This window comes from Chelonia mydas, chromosome 9 (genome assembly GCF_015237465.2).
Source record: "Chelonia mydas isolate rCheMyd1 chromosome 9, rCheMyd1.pri.v2, whole genome shotgun sequence".
NCBI lineage: Eukaryota > Metazoa > Chordata > Testudines > Cheloniidae > Chelonia > Chelonia mydas.
In genome coordinates this window covers 54,305,144-54,324,687 of record NC_057855.1, presented here as the reverse complement: position 1 = coordinate 54,324,687, position 19,544 = coordinate 54,305,144, and the positions used below count along the sequence as shown (strand labels likewise).

Genomic DNA, 19,544 nt, shown 5'->3' with positions numbered 1-19,544 from the left:
CCCCGTCCCTCTTCAGGGAACCTTCTCACAAGCACCTGTTGTGGCAAGAAGTCAATCATTTTCTACAACTAGGTGCCGTGGAATGAGTACCTTCATAATACAGGGGGAAGGGATTCTATCCCCAGTACTCCTTGACCCAGAATAAGAACGGGGCATGGAGACTTATCTTGGATCTCAGGAAGCTCAACAAGTTTGTACGCATTCAGAAGTTCAAGATGATCACATTGGCACTATACTTCCAGCACTGCAAAAGGGGGACTTGTTTTCAGCCTTCGACTTCCAAGATACGTATTTTAATATTGCCATACACCCTGCTCACAGGAAATTTCTGTGATTCTCAGTAGACACAAACATTTCCAGTACATAGTACTACCATTCGGCTTATCTACTGCACCAAGAGTTTTCTCCAAAACCCTAGCGGTAGTAGCGGCACATCTACACAAACAGGGAATTATGATCTTCCCTTACCTGAATGATTGCCTTCTCAAAGGCCCAACTCAACAAGAAGCACTGGGCACAGTCCAGATGACAATAGCACTCTTCAGGGATCTAGGGCTACAGATAAATGAAAGAAAATTCAATCTAATCCCTGTCCAGCAATTGGACTTCATTGGGGCGCATCTCAATGCCATAGAAGCCAAGGCATCCCTGCCCCTGAACAGATTTGCGACTCTGACAAACCTTATCTCAGAGGTAAGAGTCAGCCCCCAAATAGCAGTTCGTACTGTCCTGCAACTGCTAGGACACATGGCAGCCTCAGTGTTTGAGGTACAACATGCAGGATTACATATGCCCTGCCTACAGGGCTGGTTACGCTCTGTCATAAATATAGAGGAAAGAGTAGCATAAAATCCCTCCTTGGCAGCTGTACTGAATTGCCTTACCTGTAAGGGGTTAAACAGTTCAAATAACCTAGTTGACACCTAACCAGAAGGACCAATGAGGAAAGAAGATACTTTCAAATCTGGGGGGGAAGGATTTGTTTGTTTGTTCTCTTTGTTGTTCCCTCTCTGGACGGAGAGAGAAGCCAAGCAGGTACAGCATCTCCTGAAAATATACCTGGAATAATCCATCTAAAATCACAGAAATTGTAAGTAAGGCAAGGAAATGCGTCAGGTTATCTTTTGTTTTAGCTTGTGAATTTTTCCTATGTACAGAGGTAGTTTTATTCCTGTTTTTGTAACTGTGAAGCTGAGCCTAGAGGGGAATCCTCTGTGTTTTAAATCTTTTTCTTACCCTGTAAAGTTCCCTTCCATTCTGATTTTGCAGGTGTGATTCTTTTACTTTTTTCTTTATAATAAAGTTCTTCTTTTAAGAACCTGATTGATTTTTAGTGTCCTGAAGAAAAGGGTCTGGTCTGTGCTCACATTGCTCAGGCAATTGGTTGGTATATTATTCTCAAGCTTCCCCAGGAAAGGGAGTGAAAGGGCTTGGGGGGATATTTTGCGAGGATAGGGATTCCAAGTGACCCTGCCCTGAATTTTTGTGTACATTACTTGGTGGTGGCAACAATACCATCCAAGGACAAGGAAAGGAATTTGTGCCTTGGGGAAGTTTTAACCTAAGATGGTAGAATATTAGCTTAGGGGGGTCTTTCAGAGTGGGGGGGAACCCTGACAAATTCCATATACATACCCAGCAAGCACAGACTGCACAAACAACTTACAGTACCACCCTGTATCCTGGACTCTTTACACTAGTGGACAAGACCAGAAAATGTATGCATGGACATCCTGTTCCAACAGGAACCCACATCAATAGTAATCATGACAGATGCTTCACTGATAGGCTGGGGCACCCACATGCATCAGCACATGGTTCCAGGCAAACGGTCTTTTGCAGAGACTCAGCTACACATCAAAATACTAGAGCTATGCATGGTCTGCAGTGCCAGCAGACACTTCCTGCCTCACATAAACAACGAATCAATTTGCATAATGACTGACAACATTGCCTGCATGTTTTACATCAGTTGCCAAGGGGGCCATCAATCTCATTCATTATGCACCGAAACCATGAAACTGTGGAACTGGTGCATACACCACAACATAAACATTTCAACATCCTACCTTCCCGGCTGTCAGAACACGAAGGCAGTGGTGAGCTGGAGCTGATTCGCACCGGTTCACTAGAACCGGTCGTTAAATTTAGAAGCCCTTTTAGAACCAGTTGTTCCGCGAGGGACAACTGGTTCTAAAAGGACTTCTAAATTTAACCAGCCAAAAGTGGCGCCATAGGCGCCGACTCCACGGGTGCTACAGCCCTGGAGCACCCAAGGGGAAAATTTGGTGGGTGCAGAGCACCCACCGGCAGCTCCCCAGCCCCAGCTCACCTCCGCTCCGCCTCCTCCCCTGAACATGCCGCCCCGCTCTGCTTCTCCACCCCCCCAGGCTTCCCATGAATCAGCTGTTCACGCGGGAAGCGGGGGCAGGCTGAGAAGCAAGCGGCGGCATCCCGCTCAGGCCCAGGGAGGCGGAGGTGAGCTCGGACGGGGGGGGGGGGGGCGCGAGGAGGGCCGCCCGCGCCACAGCAGGTAACCGGCGGGGAGGGGGACGCGCAGGGGAACTGCTCCCCCCCCAGATCACCTCCGCCACCCTCGGCCTGAGTGTGAAACCGCGGCCTGCTTCTCAGTCCTCCCCGGCTTCCCGCCAAACAGCTGATTCGTGGGAAGCCGGGGGAGGGGGGCACGGAGAAGCAGAGCGGGGCAGTGTGTTCAGGGGAGGAGGCGGAGCAGAGGTGAGGTGAGCTGGGGCCAGGCGTGGGGTGGGGAGCTGCCAGTGGGTGCTCTGCACCCACCAATTTTCCCCGTGGGTGCTCCAGCCCTGGAGCACCCAGGGAGTCGGCGCCTAAGGCACCACTTTTGATATGATCAGTGGGGGAGCAGCCGCTCCCCCCGCTCCCCCCCAGATACGCTGCCCCGCCCCTAGGAGCCAGAGGGACCTGCCGGATGCTTCCTGGGAGCTGCCCCAGGTAAACACCGCTGGGACTCCACACCTTGCCCCCCGGCAGGTGCCTCTGGCTCTTAGCGGTGGGGTGGGCACCCACTACGGTGGCCCACGAGACCCTCCTGCCCGGTTCTGGGGGCAGTCAGGGGACAGGGGAAGGGGGTGGATGGGACAGGGGTCCTCGGGGGCGGGGGTGGGCAACGACCCCCTCATGGGGTGAGGAGGGAACCCGTTGTTAAGATTTTGGCAGCTCATCACTGCACGAAGGTAGACAGGCTCAGCAGGTACTTCTCTTGAGACCACAAATGGGAAATGAATGAAGGAGTCCTGCTATCCATATTCTGCCGGTGGGGCATTCCCCTCATCGACCTGTTCGCATCTCCAACAAACCACAAATGTGCAATGTTCTGCTCGAGAGCAGGAATGGGACCACAATCACTGGGGGATGCCTTCCTCATCAAATGGGATGTACAACTCATGTACGTGTTCTCACCGATTCCCCTAATATCATGTGTGGTACACAAGATATGCCTAGACAAGGCCAAGGTCATCTTCAGAGACCTGGTGTAGTCCAGGCAAGCATGGTAGGGATATGGCGAACATGGCGATATGTGCCCCTGATGCACATGGCGATATGTGCCCCTCAAGCTCTCCTTTGCTAAATGGACCCACTGACTCAGAACAACGGTCGCACTCTTCACCCAAATCTGGAGAAACTCCATCTACAAATGTGGTTCCTGCATGGTTCCATTATGGCGAACTAGCCTGCTCGGAACAAGTCAAACATGTATTACTAAACAGCAGGAAAGTGACTACGTGTAATACTTACCTTCAAAAATGGAAGAGATTCTCCTCCTGGTGTCAAGAAAAACACATACCGGCCTCCACAACACTGCTACCATTAGTGCTGGAATACCTACTGGAGCTGAAATGCTCGGGTTTAGCAACAAGCTCGATGGAAGTCCACCCGGCCATTAGAGCATTCCATCATAAGACTGATGGGACCTCAGTCTTTGCGCACCCCATTGCTAAACGCTTCCTCAGGGGTCCCCAGAACATTTACCCAGAGGTTTGCCAACCTACTCCGGCCTGGGACCTCAGTCTGGTATTGAAAGGACTCACCAGAACACCATTTGAGCCACCTGTTCTCTCCTACACTTGGTCACTATTGCTTCTGCCAGAAGGGTGAGTGAGATAGGGGTTCTCATGGCCGATCCTCCCTACACAATATTCTTCAAAGACAAGGTCATGCTACGTCCGCACCCAAATTTTCTACCAAAGGTAACATCATCCTTTCATATGAACCAACCAATCCATCTTACTACGTTCTATCCCAAGCCTCATGAGACTCCAGCAGAGACTGTCTTGCATACATTGGACATCAGGGGGCCATTAGCGTTTTACCTGGAAAGGACCAAACCTTTCCAGAAATCTCCTAGACTTTTTTCATTTCTACTACCAAGCGTTTGAAAGGCTGTGCAATGTCCACTCACTGTCTAAATGGATCTCTACATGCATTCAACATTTGCTGTCATATTCGGAATGCGGACTCTTCTACCCACATCAGAGTGCATTCCACAGGATCAGTTTCAACCTCTATAGCGTTTCTAAACAATGTTCCAATACTAGAGATTTGTAGGATGGCCACTTGGACCTCTGTCCACACATTCACTGAGCCCTATGCAATCACGCAAGATTCCAGGGCTGATGCCATAGTTGGCCTAAGCATACTTACCTCTACGACTCAAATGAACCTGAAGTTCCTCCTGCCTTCCGAGGGGCACTGCTTTACAGTCACCTGAATTGGAGCACCCACAGCACTTGAAGAAGAAGAGAGGGTTACTGCAGTAACTGAGGTTCTTCAAAATGTGTGTCCCTGTGGGTGCTCCATTACCCACCCTCCTCCCCTCTACTTTGGAGTTCGTCGCTAGGACTCTGTGATGGAGAAGGAACTGGAGGGCTTGGGTTGTGAGCATGCTAGACGCGGCACCAACGGCACCACAAGATGCCTACTGCGCACGCACAACCTGTGCGGACACTGCTACCATAAGTCTCTGGTTGATGGTGCCAAGACGCATCGATATCTGAAGTGGAGCACCCACAGGGACACACGTCTCGAAGAATCATAGAATCATAGAATATCAGGGTTGGAAGGGACCTCAGGAGGTCATCTAGTCCAACCCCTGCTCAAAGCAGGGCCAATCCCCAATCAAATCATCCCAGCCAAGGCTTTGTCAAGCCTGACCTTGAAAACTTCCAAGGAAGGAGATTCTACCACCTCCCTAGGTAACGCATTCCAGTGTTTCACCACCCTCCTAGTGAAAAAGTTTTTCCTAATATCCAACCTAAACCTCCCCCACTGCAACTTGAGACCATTACTCCTTGTCCTGTCCTCTTCTACCACTGAGAATAGTCTAGAACCATCCTCTCTGGAACCACCTCTCAGGTAGTTGAAAGCAGCTATCAAATCCCCCCTCATTCTTCTCTTCTGCAGACTAAACAATCCCAGTTCCCTCAGCCTCTCCTCATAAGTCATGCGTTCCAGACCCCTAATCATTTTTGTTGCCCTTCGCTGGACTCTCTCCAATTTATCCACATCCTTCTTGTAGTGTGGGGCCCAAAACTGGACACAGTACTCCAGATGAGGCCTCACCAATGTCGAATAGAGGGGAACGATCACGTCCCTCGATCTGCTCGCTATGCCCCTACTTATACATCCCAAAATGCCATTGGCCTTCTTGGCAACAAGGGCACACTGCTGACTCATATCCAGCTTCTCGTCCACTGTAACCCCTAGGTCCTTTTCCGCAGAACTGCTGCCTAGCCATTCGGTCCCTAGTCTGTAGCTGTGCATTGGGTTCTTCCGTCCTAAGTGCAGGACCCTGCACTTATCCTTATTGAACCGCATCAGGTTTCTTTTGGCCCAATCCTCCAATTTGTCTAGGTCCCTCTGTATCCTATCCCTGCCCTCCAGTGTATCTACCACTCCTCCCAGTTTAGTATCATCTGCAAATTTGCTGAGAGTGCAATCCACACCATCCTCCAGATCATTTATGAAGATATTGAACAAAACCGGCCCCAGGACCGACCTCTGGGGCACTCCACTTGACACCGGCTGCCAACTAGACATGGAGCCATTGATCACTACCCGTTGAGCTCGACAATCTAGCCAACTTTCTACCCAGAAAACTCAGTTACTGCACAAGGTAACTGTTTGGGAGTCACCTACAGTGGAGCACCCATAGGGACTCTACCCGAAGACAAAGAAGAAGTTACTCACTTTGTGCAGTAATGATGGTTCTTTGAGAAGTTTGTCTCCATGGGTGCTCGACAACCTACCCTCCTACCCTCTACTTTGGAGTCTAATAAGCACTGCGGTAGCAAAGGTACTGAGAGGGAAATGCCTGCGCATGCTAGCTGGCCTCATGGTGGGTGAGGCATGGGACGGACTGCTATTGAAATTCTCTGATCGGCAGCGTGGGGATGCATGCACACCTACAGTGAAGCACCCATAGGGGGGACATATCTCAAAGAACCATCATTACTGCACAATGTGAGTAACTTCCTCTTCTTTCACCTGAGAAATTCTAAACTGTACATAAGATAACTGAAATACCTGGCTCCTCAAAGACATAAGGTATGTTCCCTTCCTCCCTGTGAAAACACTGAGAACTAAAGATATTAAGAAAAAATATATAATACAAAGCAAAATGTCTCCAACTGCTGAATAACTCAGTTTACTGTTACAAGCTTTACAAAAGAACCATTACATTAGTGCTGAAATAAAAGCAGTTATACAACACTGGTTGTGGGAAAGTTCCAGAATCACATAATTTACTATGGTTGTAGAATGGTCTATCTGCATCTTGCCACTGGAACATGGAATATGCCTATGGCTGGGGCCAAATGACTTGCTTCAAGTTTTTGAAGCTTGACGAGGAGAGAAATTGCATCTTTCTTTATATTCTCTAGATGATCTCTTCCCTAGATGTTTCCCCTTCCCTCCTGCTCTTTCTCTCCCCGTATCTTCAGGAGCTAAAATTCAGATTGTCTGTTAATAACATTTGACAAATGATCATTATTTATATTTTCTCCTGCAGTGGTTCCGCAGTGCAGTCATCAAGGAGAACGCCATGCCTGAAGGTCTGATGACACTGCTCTTCTCTAACATAGATCCAATCTATGAGTTTCACCGAAGTTTCCTGAAAGAAATGGAGCAGAGGCTAGCACTCTGGTAAGAATTAATAGAGCTGTATGCTCAGGCGAAGGCTGTAGATGATCCTTCAAATCTGTACAATTTGGCACTTCTGAAACTGTGTAAAAGGAATAAATGAAGAGGTGTTTTTAAAAATATAAATTATGGAAGGGGAAAAACTACAGCTGGAATACTCTTAAAAGGCCACAGTTTCATGCATTGTCCCCACAATCCCTCAGATTTGTACATGTAAATTATATAATGGCATGCCTGACCACACTTTTTGTGTATAGTTATGTACTCAGCATGCACAGATGTGAGTTTTTTGTAGCAGAACCTATTGCTCCCTGTTTCAAAATTTTGACCCCGTTTTCCTGGCCCTAGCAAAGAGAAGAAACACAAGGTCAAAAGGATAATAGTACATGTTCTTTGGGGTATTTTACTTTGTCTGGTTAAATGACAGGTTTCAGAGTAACAGCCGTGTTAGTCTGTATTCGCAAAAAGAAAGTAGTACTTGTGGCACCTTAGAGACTAACCAATTTATTTGAGCATGAGCGTAACTGGAAAACAAATGTTTCTATGAATAAAAAATGCATAAGCAAAGCTATTATTTCTCACAGAACAGCTTTTCTGATTTTAGAGAAGGGATTCCAGGACCAATGACCTTTGTGTTATTTTCTGTAGCCCGAGACATAGCATACTGGAATCCAACTAGCCATCATAGGTCCAATGTGCTACGTTCTGTTCATGGAATTTAATTGATTTAGTGATTTTTCTACCTCTTTATAGTAGCAAACCAAATTTTCCCTGTGTAGACCATGGATTTCATGACTTGGTGATTGTGCCTCAGCTTGTGAAGATTATGCCATAAAGGGCATAAGCCAAATAATTGTATTCGGTTACAGCAGCCTAGTTCTGAAAGAGCAGAAGTGAACAAATACAGTGTACGAAAACTAACAAAAATAACTCAAACTCAGATGTACCCTGTCAAGACTGTTTTTACAAATCTCTGAACAGTTATACTAACCTCATCATGGAGTTAATTTCTGATCCTTTCCTCATGTGATTGTGGGGTAGGTGTGGTTGTGGTTGGTTGTTCTTTTTTGTGGCCACCATATTTGCTGTTCCCCATGATTTCAACTGAAGTAGGAAGCATGGGGAGATGGATGGCAAGGCAGAATACTAGTCTTGTCTCCTTTTGTCATCCAAAAGTCATCTTTAGTACACTCAAAAAATTGTGTATCCAGGGCCCTCATCTTAGTACAGTTTCTCATTCCATTATTTGTGTTTATTTCAGGGAAGGACGATCCAACGCTTATGTGAAAGGAGATTGTCAACGGATTGGAGATGTCATGCTGAGGAACATGTGCATGCTGAAGGTAGAAGAATTGACTCTTGAAATTCTGAGATTTTAAGTTCAGTATCACTTATTGACAGGGTAGTAGTTCCAGTTGTAGCATTTTCACCCAACTCAGTGATGTGTAAATTAATTGATTATAGTTTGTAAATTACTTTAAAACAAAATTTAACAGGAGACTATTTGCAGCAACTAACACTGCCATTGTATTTTATTCCACCTACATCTAAGACCAGATAAGAGCTGGCTGTTTAGAAGACTAAGCATTTGTCTGCATGAGATTAAACAGCATAGATATAAAGGAACAATTATTCCACTATAGTGATGCCAGTATAACTCTGCTCTTTTTTTTTTAAACTCTGGAGTAATTATTCTGGAATGAAATAATTTTTATTCGGGAATAGTGTTCACACACAGTTATACCAGCATAGTTGTAGCAAAATAATTATTCCACTATAGCTATACTGGTCAATTTCCCCATGTAGACAAGTCCTAAGAAAGAAAATTCCAAGGCACCTCTGCCTGTTCTGGTCATTCCATAGATGCAATTGCTGTTTTCATATTGGGGTATTTTGATGTCCCTCAGTCATGTTCTTTCCATTTTTCTTATCCTGTGTGTGTGTGTGGGTGGGGGGGTGTCAGTCCTGCTGTCTTTAAACTACCTTAACTTTGGGTTCCATTCCAGGTTCTGGAGAGGAGTCTTTACTATAGTGGGCACAAATCCTTTTGCCAGTCTCTTCCATACTCCTGGATCCGCGACCCTGTCTCCACCTCTCTGAGTTCTAGTCTCTCTCTCTTTCAGGCTTGCAGTCAGTCCCAAAGCTTACTCTGCTTAAACTGGTTTTTCATTTGCTTGCAACCTTTACACATGTCCACATTGCCAGTACTAGCTCCTTTCTCTTTGATTGTTAAATATTATGTAAACTCTTCGTAGATTGTAAATTGTAATTACTACTAAGCAGCAATAGCAACTGTATTGTAACTTTTTAATTTTTTCTTTCCAGATTCATGTTACTGTTTGGTATGGCATATACTCAAAAATTAGGAAACACCAGAATTAAGGCTGCCTCTGCAACCCTAATTCCGCCCCCTTGTGTTATATGCATTATGATAGTCATTAATTATCTGATCACATACTGTTTTTTCCACAGGATGCCTGCCTCATTCAGGGCACAGGATGGCTCTCTTAATGAACAATTATTCAATATTTCCTTTTATCCTTGTTGTTTAATATGTGGCCCCAGGCCATCCTGTGAGATGGAGGGTCATCTGCATTTTAGAAATTGGGAACTGAGTCACAGAGAAATAAATATGAAAAATATCTCTTAATTTTGGAATGTCCCATTTGAAATACCTTGGACCTAATTTTTCAGCATAATTAGCATCATATATCACTTTATATAGAATCATAGAAGATTAAGGTTGGAAGAGACCTCAGGAGGTCATCTAGTCCAACCCCTTGCTCAAAGCAGGACCAACCCCAACTAAATCATCCCAGCCAGGGCTTTGTCAGGCCGAGCCTTAAAAACCTCTAAGGATGGAGATTCCACCACCTCCCTAAGTAACCAATTCCAGTGCTTCAGCACCCTCCTAGTGAAATAGTGTTTCCTAATATCCAGCCTAGACCTCCCCCACTGCAACTTGAGACCATTGCTTCCTGTTCTGTCATCTGCCACCACTAAGAACAGCCTAGCTCCATTCTCTTTGGAACCCCACTTCAGGTAGTTGAAGGCTCTTCCCCCTTTTAGTTAGGTGCATCCCATCTCTTCCTAGCTATCCTCCTTCCTGGAACAACATCCCATGGTTGAAGAATCCAAAGCCCACTCTCTGACACCACCTGTGTAACCACGCATTTACCTCCACAGTTCCATAGTCCCTACCTGGGCCTTTTCCTTCAACAGGGAGGATGGACAAGAACACAACTTGCGCCTCAGACTCATTTATCCTTCTTCCCAGAGCCACATAGTCTGCAATGACCCACTCAAGGTCATTCTTGGCAGTATCATTGGTGCCCATGTGGAGAAGTAGGAAGGGGTAGTGGTCTGAGGGCTTGAACAGACTCGGCAGACACTCAGTCACATCCTGAATTCTAGCTCCAGACAAGCAGCACACTACTCAAGTCTCCTGGTCTGGACAGGAGGCAGATGGATGACTCCATCCCTCTTAGGAGGGACTTTGTGACCACCACCTCCTCTTGGGAGTGGTGGTCGTGGAACCCCCATCTCTAGGACAATGCATTCTATGCCTTCTGGTCAGTGGGGTCTCCTTCTGATCCCTTCCCTCAGATGACTGTTCCAAACCATTCTCCGCCATAGTACCTGTGCAGAGAGCCTCTATCTGCGTTGGGGGTACATGGGTTCTCCTCTTTCTTCTTTTGGAGGTCACATGCCGTCAGTTTTCTTCCCCGTTCTGCACTGCCCTCTCTGATTCTTCAGCATGCTGTGCCTGCAGTACCAAATGCTGACTTCTGTCAAGAAAATCTTCATTTTCTCTGATGCAACGCGGGGTTGATACTTGGGTCTCTAGTCCTTTAACCTTCTCTTCCAATATGGAGACCAACTTGCACTTCGTACAGACGAAGTTGATTCTACCCTCCGCGAGAAAGACAAACTATATGCTATATGTTCAAAGCACTGCTCCCATTGACTTCAGTTGCAGCTGAGTGGTTAACACTCCTGTAACCCAGATCCCAGGGTCTCAAGTCAGACACTCAGAAAATGAAGAACATGCCATCAGTGATCACCTATCAAAAGTTTGGTTTAAGTGACTTGCCCAGCATCACATTGGAACTCTGTGTCAGAGGCAGGGATAGAATCCAGTTCTCCAACGCAGCATTCAAATGCCCTAGCCATGAGACCCTCCTTTTTCTCCCTACAATCCCATGCCTCATTGCTACATACCATACAAATTCTGCAACAAATGAAGCAAGGATCCTACAGACAACAGCCTCCTTGGCCATACAGTGCTAATGCATCCCCAGATCAGGCCCAGCCTGTGCACCAAATGAGGCAGGTGTCCTGTGGGAAAAACAGTATGTGAACAGATAATTAAAGACTTTATCATAATGAATATACACAAGGGAGGCAAATTGTATAGGCTGAGATTCAGGAATCTTGGGTTCTATTTCAAGTTCGGGAGGGGAGTGTTCTCTGTCCTCTCTGGTCCCCTTCAAGCTTGACCCCTTCTGCCCCAACCTCTCCAACCTGTCCTTGGTCTGATCTCTTCCACACCCCTGGCTCCTTATCCCAATTTCCTCACCTTAGGCTTCTCATCACGGACCCAGTTGTCTTGCCCACCACGTCTCTCCCTTTTGGGCTCACTGTCAGAGTCCCAATCTCACCCCCACCCCAACTCCCAGTCCCAGTTTCCTTGCCCAGGCAGTGCCAGTTCTCCCCTCCCAACTCCTCATCTGATCTCTTTCCACTCTTCCCCACTCAACCTCTGCCCTCCAGTCATGTCCATGTCTCCCCACCACCACCATCGGTTCCCAGTCCCAGTATCCCTCCTTCGGCTCCTCGTCCAATCTTAGTCTCCCCCATCATGTCCCTGTTTCCTTATCCCAGTTCTTCCCCAGCTTCTTGTTTGATCGGTCTCCTTGGCCCCCCAATACCCATTTCCCTCACCTCACCTCCGTCTGGTTTCAAGTCATAGAATCATAGAATATCAGGGTTGGAAGGGACCTCAGGAGGTCATCTAGTCCAAACCCCTGCTCAAAGCAGGACCAATCCCCAATTAAATCATCCCAGCCAGGGCTTTGTCAAGTCCCAGTCCCTTTATACAGCAGTCTTAGTTTCACCTTCGCTTCCCAGCTCCTTGTCCAATCTCAGAGTTCCTCCCCCATACTGGCTTCAGGTTTCCTCCCTGGTTCTCCTACCCACTCCTGGTCTCTCCCACAATGTCTCCCAGCCTCCGCTTCATCCTGTTCCCCAGCTCCCGCTCTCAATCTCCTTGCCCAACCACTACCAGTCTCACCTGTCTTCTTGTACCAGTATACTCCTTTCCCTCCCTCCAGTCCGACTCTTGTCCCCTTTGCATTCGAGTCAGGTGCCTTCCTCCTCCACTCTGTCTGGGCGTCAGAAATAGCTAAACTGTTTTGATTGAAATTTTCCAGAAAAAAAAATTCAGCCTGAGGCAGACACCCAGCAGGAAAAATTTCAGCCCAAACAGTTAAAGTTTGGGAAAGTTAAAAGCAACTGAAAACAGGGTCTTGTAGTGGGAAGTGTCAGGCAACCTTAATAATAGGCAGTGCTACCAACACCACCTATAAAATATAAGTAATGACCCTGTCCAGAGAACAAAAGCCAGCTAGCCATATGTGAATATATTTATTAGAGATTTTTAATAGAGCAGTTACGATATATGGTACAGTATTGCGAATGTTTATTTTTACCAACAGTCAGGGCATATACAGTTTTTGTTTATATCGTTCATGTTTCAGTATTGTAAATAAAACTGAAGATGAGGGACAAGGGGATGCTAGTGTTTCTTGGTGTCCATTGGTCAAATCTAGACCATGTTAAGGGTTTTTCCCCAGTTTCTAGTCATTCCTGTGTCTCTTGTGATCCAACAGGAGTTTACCAGCTACTTGCAGAAACATGATGAGGTCCTGACAGAACTGGAGAAAGCAACTAAGCGCTTAAAGAAACTGGAAATGGTTTATAAGGAGTTTGAATTGCAGAAGGTTTGCTATCTGCCACTCAACACTTTCCTGCTCAAGCCCATCCAGAGGCTGATACACTACAAGCTGATCCTGGGGAGACTTTGCAAGCATTACACAGTAGAACACCAGGACTATGCCGACTGCAGGAGTGAGTCTGAGTCTGAATTCTGTTCTGTGAGCTAGTCTGAATTCTGTTCTCTCCTTTATATCCTTTGCATTTCAGCATCTCTTAGTGAATCCAGAAGTATTGCAGCTCAGAACTAAATGCGAAACTCCTTTCCTTGACCTAGCTTTCCTCAAAAATTTCATTATACACAGAACTCACCCTCTCTTTCTCTCTGTCATGTGGATGCACAAGCAAGCTTGCCACCTAGAAGCTATCCTGTTTCTCCTGCAGACTGAGATGGAAGAGAGTGTTTCTATTTTTATGGATGTGATAGTTGCTCACATAGCTATGGAGATGGGAGCTGTATAGGTATCTAGCTCTCTTGACTGAGATTTGCAAAGCAGTCTATGAGATTTAGATACATCTTCTATTAAATTTAATCCCCTAGGTGGCCTTGAAAATCTCAGCCTAAATATGTATTTTTCTTATGAAGATATGTCTTGTAATTGTTCCGTCTGGGTTCTGCCCTATAGCTTAGGAGACATTCTTCAGAACTGTCAATAACAGGCAATCTGGTCCATCCTCCCTCTTCGATATTTCTGCTTCCACTGAAGAACTCTAGATTACCTGTCCAGTGTTTGAGTGTGACTAGCACCACTCAGACAAGTGCCTAGCAGTGAGTTTCCCTTGCAGAGGCTACCATGTTCTCAGATGTGCTAGCTCCTTTTGCACTTTTATTTGGCTTCCCTTCTGTGTTACAGACAGACAGAATCATAGAAGATTAGGGTTGGAAGAGACCTCAGGAGGTCATCTAGTCCAACCTCCTGCTCAAAGCAGGACCGACACCAACTAAATCATCCCAGACAGGGTTTTGTCAATCCAGGCCTTAAAAACCTCCAAGGATGGAGAGTCCACGACCTCCCTAGGTAACCCATTCCAGAGCTTCACCACCCTCCTAGTGAAATAGTGTTTCCTAATATCCAACCTAGACCTCCTCCACTGCAACTTGAGACCATTGCTTCTTGTTCTGTCATCTGCCACCACTGAGAACAGCCACGCTCCATCCTCTTTGAAACCCCACTTCAGGTAGTTGAAAGCTGCTATCAAATCCCCCCTCACTCTTCTCTTCTGCAGACTAAACAAGCCCAGTTCCCTCAGCCCCTTCTCTTAAGTCATGTGCCCCAGCCCCCTGATCATTTTCATTGCCTTCCGCTGGACTCTCTCCAAATTGTCCACATCCTTTCTGTACTGGGGGGCCCAAAACTGGATGCAATACTCCAGTTGTGGCCTCACCAGTGCCAAATAGAGGGAAATAATCGCTTCCCTCAGTCTGCTGGCAATGTATGCCGTTAGCCTTCTTTGCAACAAGGGCACACTGCTGACTCATATCCAGCTTCTCATCCACTATAATCCCCAGGTCCTTTTCTGCAGAACTGCTTCTTAGCCAGTTGGTCCCCAGCCTGTAGCAGTGCAAGGGATTCTTCCGTCCTAAGTGCAGGACTCTGCACCTGTCTTTGTTGAACCTCATCAGATTTCTTTTGGTCCAGTCCTCCAATTTGTCTAGGTCACTCTGGACACTTGTGGGGAGGGATAGCTCAGTGGTTTGAGCATTGGCCTGCTAAACCTAGGGTTGTGAGTTCAATCCTTGAGGGGGCCATTTAGGGATCTGGAGCCAAAAAAAAAAAAAGCTATATTTGCTATGCTTTTCTGAAGTTCAGGGTCCATATTTTGCTAATCTCCTTTCTTTCTTTTGTGTGGATCCTGAACTCAACCAACTCATGGTCACTGCTGCCCAGGTAGCCACCCACTTCTACTTCCAATTCTTCCCTGTTCGTAAGCAGCAGGTCAAGAGGAGAACGGCTCCTGGTTGGTTCCTCCAGTAGTTGCACCATCTCCCTGTATACTACTGACAGGTGCCATTTGAGCACCTTTAGAGCAGGGAATCTCTTTGTTCAGCTGCTGCTGGTGGAGGTGAGAGTGTCTTTTCTCTGAATGGTGCCCTGTTGGCATAGCACTCAAGCAACCCTTTTTCAGAGTGGCTTATTCTTATTTCATCTCCCGCTGCTGGTGTGATTAGAAGCAACCTTCTCCCAGGCCACTGAGCTCATGTTTCCAGGCAGTTCCCTGCTTTTGGCCACTCTCTCTGAGAAGCTCACCTTTCCACTACAGGGTACATTGCAACACCATGTCTGAAGTACCTTTGTTTCAGCCCAGCAGAGGTGAGCTGCCCATCAGAAGCAGCTGATTGCAGCACGGCAGATCAGCAAAAGGGACCACAAGCAGAAAAGAAGCTGGTATAAAGGGCATCCAGCTCACTCCTCCCTGGCCTACTGTTCATCTACCCACCCAAGTCAGTGATATCAGTGAGAGCAGATAGCTAAATCCCCATCAGCAGCATGTTCAGGATGCAGTTGAGCAGCTGCCAGAATTGTAATAGGATTCACCACTTTTTCTGCATGTGAAGAATTGTCTTCAGTCCAACCCCCAAGTTCCTGAAGGAAAGGGAACCATCAATCATCTTGTGAAAGCTTGTAGACTTTGATTCTGGTAGACATGGTCATCTGAGACCCAGTCCTAATACCTCTCAGATGTAACTTTCTGTCTCAAAAATCAGTGTTTCACCACAGTACAAAGTTTGACAGCTAGATTATGAAAGGCTCGTTCTCAAAGCCAAGGGATATTTGAATCAGACTGGTGTTCTTTTTAATGATGGCAAGGCAGAAATTCATCTCCATGACGTATGCAAGGGTGTGAATAAGATACAGACATGGTGTGTGGAACCTGGGACATGAGGATTACAGCATCCCACAAATTCTCCCATTCAAACTCATTGGCCTGGAGTTGGGAGTGTTCGCTAGTTTCCTGAAAGTGCAGTGTCTGCACTGGATGATGTAACAGACTCAAATAATGGAAAACTGGTGCTGCAACCATATATAATGGGATTTCTGAAGCCATCCAAATTACTGAAGTCTCCTAGCCTAGTTTTTTCTTCATTGAATGAAAAGTCATTTTAACTATTCCAAGAAGTATCTTGCCACTTTGCCTATAAAAATGGGTTTCCTTGTTTCTTTTACCCCTGCCAAGAGGGCATCTGAACTACAAACACTGCCTATCTTCCACTGGGACAGGAGGTGCTGTGTTTTTCCATCTGGCTTCATGGCTAAAGGTCCACAGAGTTTTACTGTTTTTTTCATCTTTTTGCCATCACACAAAAAAACCAAAAAATGACACATGTTTAATGTCTGGAGAGCTGTCTACACTGAACTAAGAAACTTGGCTAGTCACCAGCACTGTTCCTCAAATGCTATTCAAAATGCAGGGAAAAGACCTCAAATTCCCATTGATAAATGGAGCCTGGTGTGCATCACAGAATCATGTATGACAAAGAGCATTATATGACCGTTAGACATAATGTACGTTTTAGGAGGTTAGCATAAATAGAAGAAAACTGTAGAATCAATATCTGGTTACCGGACACTGCTAATCAGATCTTATGGTCTCCATTGAAGACATTTTTGGGAGAAAGGGCCTGCATGCTGTGATTGAAAATTAAGATAACACACCTGAATTAAATTTCCCTTAATTATAAATATATTATTAGGTAATATGCGTTTCACGCACTGACCCCAGTCACTTTCCAGGCACAAAAGGATTACCAGAAGTGCTTTCCTGAAACACAGAAATTACCAGCTAATTTATTCTCTTGGATAGCATGTCTGGTAATTCTTCCCTCTTTTGAGTAAATATATAGCTTTCAAATGCCCCTTTCACACAAGTAAACCGAAAGTATTGGTTAGTCAATGTTGAGTTTGACAAGTTAGAAGAGGGAAGGGAGAGGGGGAAAAAAGTACTTCTGATATTATTGCATGTGATTGACAGCTCTGGAGACTGAACTCTGTCCTTTCCCAGGACAGACAAACTAATTAGCAAATTTGCTATTGAAGAGAAAATAAATTAAAGTGTGAGAAAGAGCGTGCACGCGTGTGTGTAAAATTTTTTTTTGTTGGACCTACAAAAAGTATGGTTTGCTCATTCTACTTGTTCTACAGTCATTTAAACAGTGATGATATTAGTCCACAAAGAAAGATGTTTTGGCTTAAAATGCTGTAAATTCAAGTTGTGAAATTAATACAGTCTAGTAAATTCAATACCATTTAAAATTAATAGAAAATGCTAAATGGAAAAGTACAAAACTGACAGGAAAATGTTTAAGGTCAAAGCATGTGTTCACTTGTGTTTTAAAATTGCTTTAGTTTGGGGCTTTATCAGTCTCATGCCATACTCTGGTACCATCGTCCCTGTATTAAAGCAACATCATCTTCAAAAGCACCACCCCAGAATAAGAGATTATATTAACAGTTGTTAGTAGCAGAAAGAAAAAGATAGCTTTAATGAATATTGTTCTATTTGAATAGAAAAATCCTTTTCTCCTCTGCCATTGCCCAAAGCTTTTTTCCTTTTCACTTTTGACAGTCTTTAATATTTTTAAGCCTAGTTGGAAAATGAGTCCTTGCTTCCTACTGTGGAGGAAAAGATGTAATACTCATCAGAAACTCTTGCTTGGTTAAATATATAAATGTAGCAAAGAAGTTGCCATACCATATAGTGTAATATTTTCTAACCTTCAAAGTAACGTATTTGTTATATGGTAATTACTTTTGGATTTACAAATTGTAATTACCTGGTAATCTCCAGAAACATGTAATTACCATGAAGTTGCATGATATTCTCCATGTGATTAAAAATAAATGCATACATAAATTTGAGCCCTTTTAACTAAGTGTTACAAAATAACTGATGGTAGATTGATGGCTAGGACCTCTGGCTTTGTCTGCGGAGCCCTGATCTGTGTTGGTGTTGCTTTTCCTGCAGATGCACTGAAGGAGGTTACAGAGATGACAACTCAGCTCCAAAACAGCCTGATCCACCTGGAGAATTTCCAGAAGCTGACAGAGCTACAACATGACTTGATTGGCATTGATAACCTCATAGCACCTGACAGAGTAGGTAACTTTCTTTGCTTAACTTCTAAAGCCTTTATTGGCTTTGACTACTTAGGAACAACATTTATATGACATACTTATTTACCTGCCACAGACTTTAACTATGTGTTTATCTTAAAGCCTGTAAGGGTTCTCATAGGATATGTGCCTGTATATCAGGTCACATTTTCCCCTTGTAATGGTACTGTAAGGAACAAAAACAAAAATAGTTCAACTTAGGTTGATATTCCATTGCAATACTCTGAGTACAACAGGTACTCGGTGAGCTGTTATGACTGGCCCTTGGATAAGAGGCAATACATTACGTCACCAAACAATGACCACACTGCTAGGTCCGCTGGTTCAGTCTCTGATTTACCTTGCTTTAGAGTGGCCTGAGAGAATATGGAGAATATAGCATTGATGAGAGGAACATCAACAGAGTAGGGACCACAGTGTTAGCATTAACCGTGAGTATCCGTGACTTTGGGAGGATTTTTTAGATTCTAGGTATATTATTTTTCTGAATGCATCCGATGAAGTGAGCTGTAGCTCACGAAAGCTTATGCTCAAATAAATTTGTTAGTCTCTAAGGTGTCACAAGTACTCCTTTTCTTTTTACATATTAGTAGTGTGGCACATCAGAGAACTAATGGACAGTTTAGTGTTCTATAAGGTTAATGGGGCATTAGTTCAGTAGCCAGTATGCTGAAGTCCAGCCTTTTATCAGTAATTGCCTTTTCTCACTTACTCCAAATGGTGTTGGCAACAAGGAGAAAGTTGGGAAAAGGAAGAGGCCTCAAAACTCTGTGCACTTGGAGAAAGGCAAAGCTTGATGTAACTTTCTTTTTCCCCACAGGAATTTATCCGGGAGGGTTGCTTGTACAAGCTCACTAAAAAAGGTTTACAGCAGAGGATGTTCTTTCTGGTGAGTGCTTCCTTTGCTGTCTACACATCAAGTGTCCTCAAGGCACAGCCACAAACCAAGCTGTTTTTCAGGGATTGAGTCCCAGTACAGAGATGATGGAGCTCAACATGCTAACCAAAAGTTCACTGAGTTTCTTCTCATGGTATATGGAGGACAGCAGTAATCCAGTCCATTTTCTGACTGTTTATTTACACCCATTTATTTAATTTAAGTACATTTAAAAAGCCTTGTTAATATCAAGCTCCATTAGAGAAACAAAGCAAATTTTTTAATGGAAATGGACAAAATTGGTAGAGAAAGAAACTTTATTTTCATGCTTTTAAAAGGTATTACAAACAATGGTGAACTTAAATGAAACATCTGTGTGAAAA

The 19,544-nt window shown here is 44.9% G+C and overlaps 1 protein-coding gene across 22 annotated transcripts in view; it reads left to right on the top strand.

Annotated features, from left to right (window-relative positions):
• FARP2 (FERM, ARH/RhoGEF and pleckstrin domain protein 2) overlaps positions 1-19,544 on the top strand; it is a 217,540-nt gene that overhangs the window by 181,286 nt on the left and 16,710 nt on the right. For all 22 annotated transcript variants that reach the window (XR_005226739.1, XR_006283770.1, XR_006283769.1 and 19 more), the window contains 5 exons: positions 7,046-7,179; positions 8,438-8,519; positions 13,068-13,305; positions 18,136-18,266; positions 19,105-19,173. Coding sequence is in view for 18 of the 22 variants with exons in the window: in XM_043522447.1 (XP_043378382.1) it covers positions 7,046-7,179; positions 8,438-8,519; positions 13,068-13,305; positions 18,136-18,266; positions 19,105-19,173 (654 nt within the window). In the remaining 4 variants the exon portion in view is untranslated. The remainder of the gene's footprint in view (positions 1-7,045; positions 7,180-8,437; positions 8,520-13,067; positions 13,306-18,135; positions 18,267-19,104; positions 19,174-19,544) is intronic.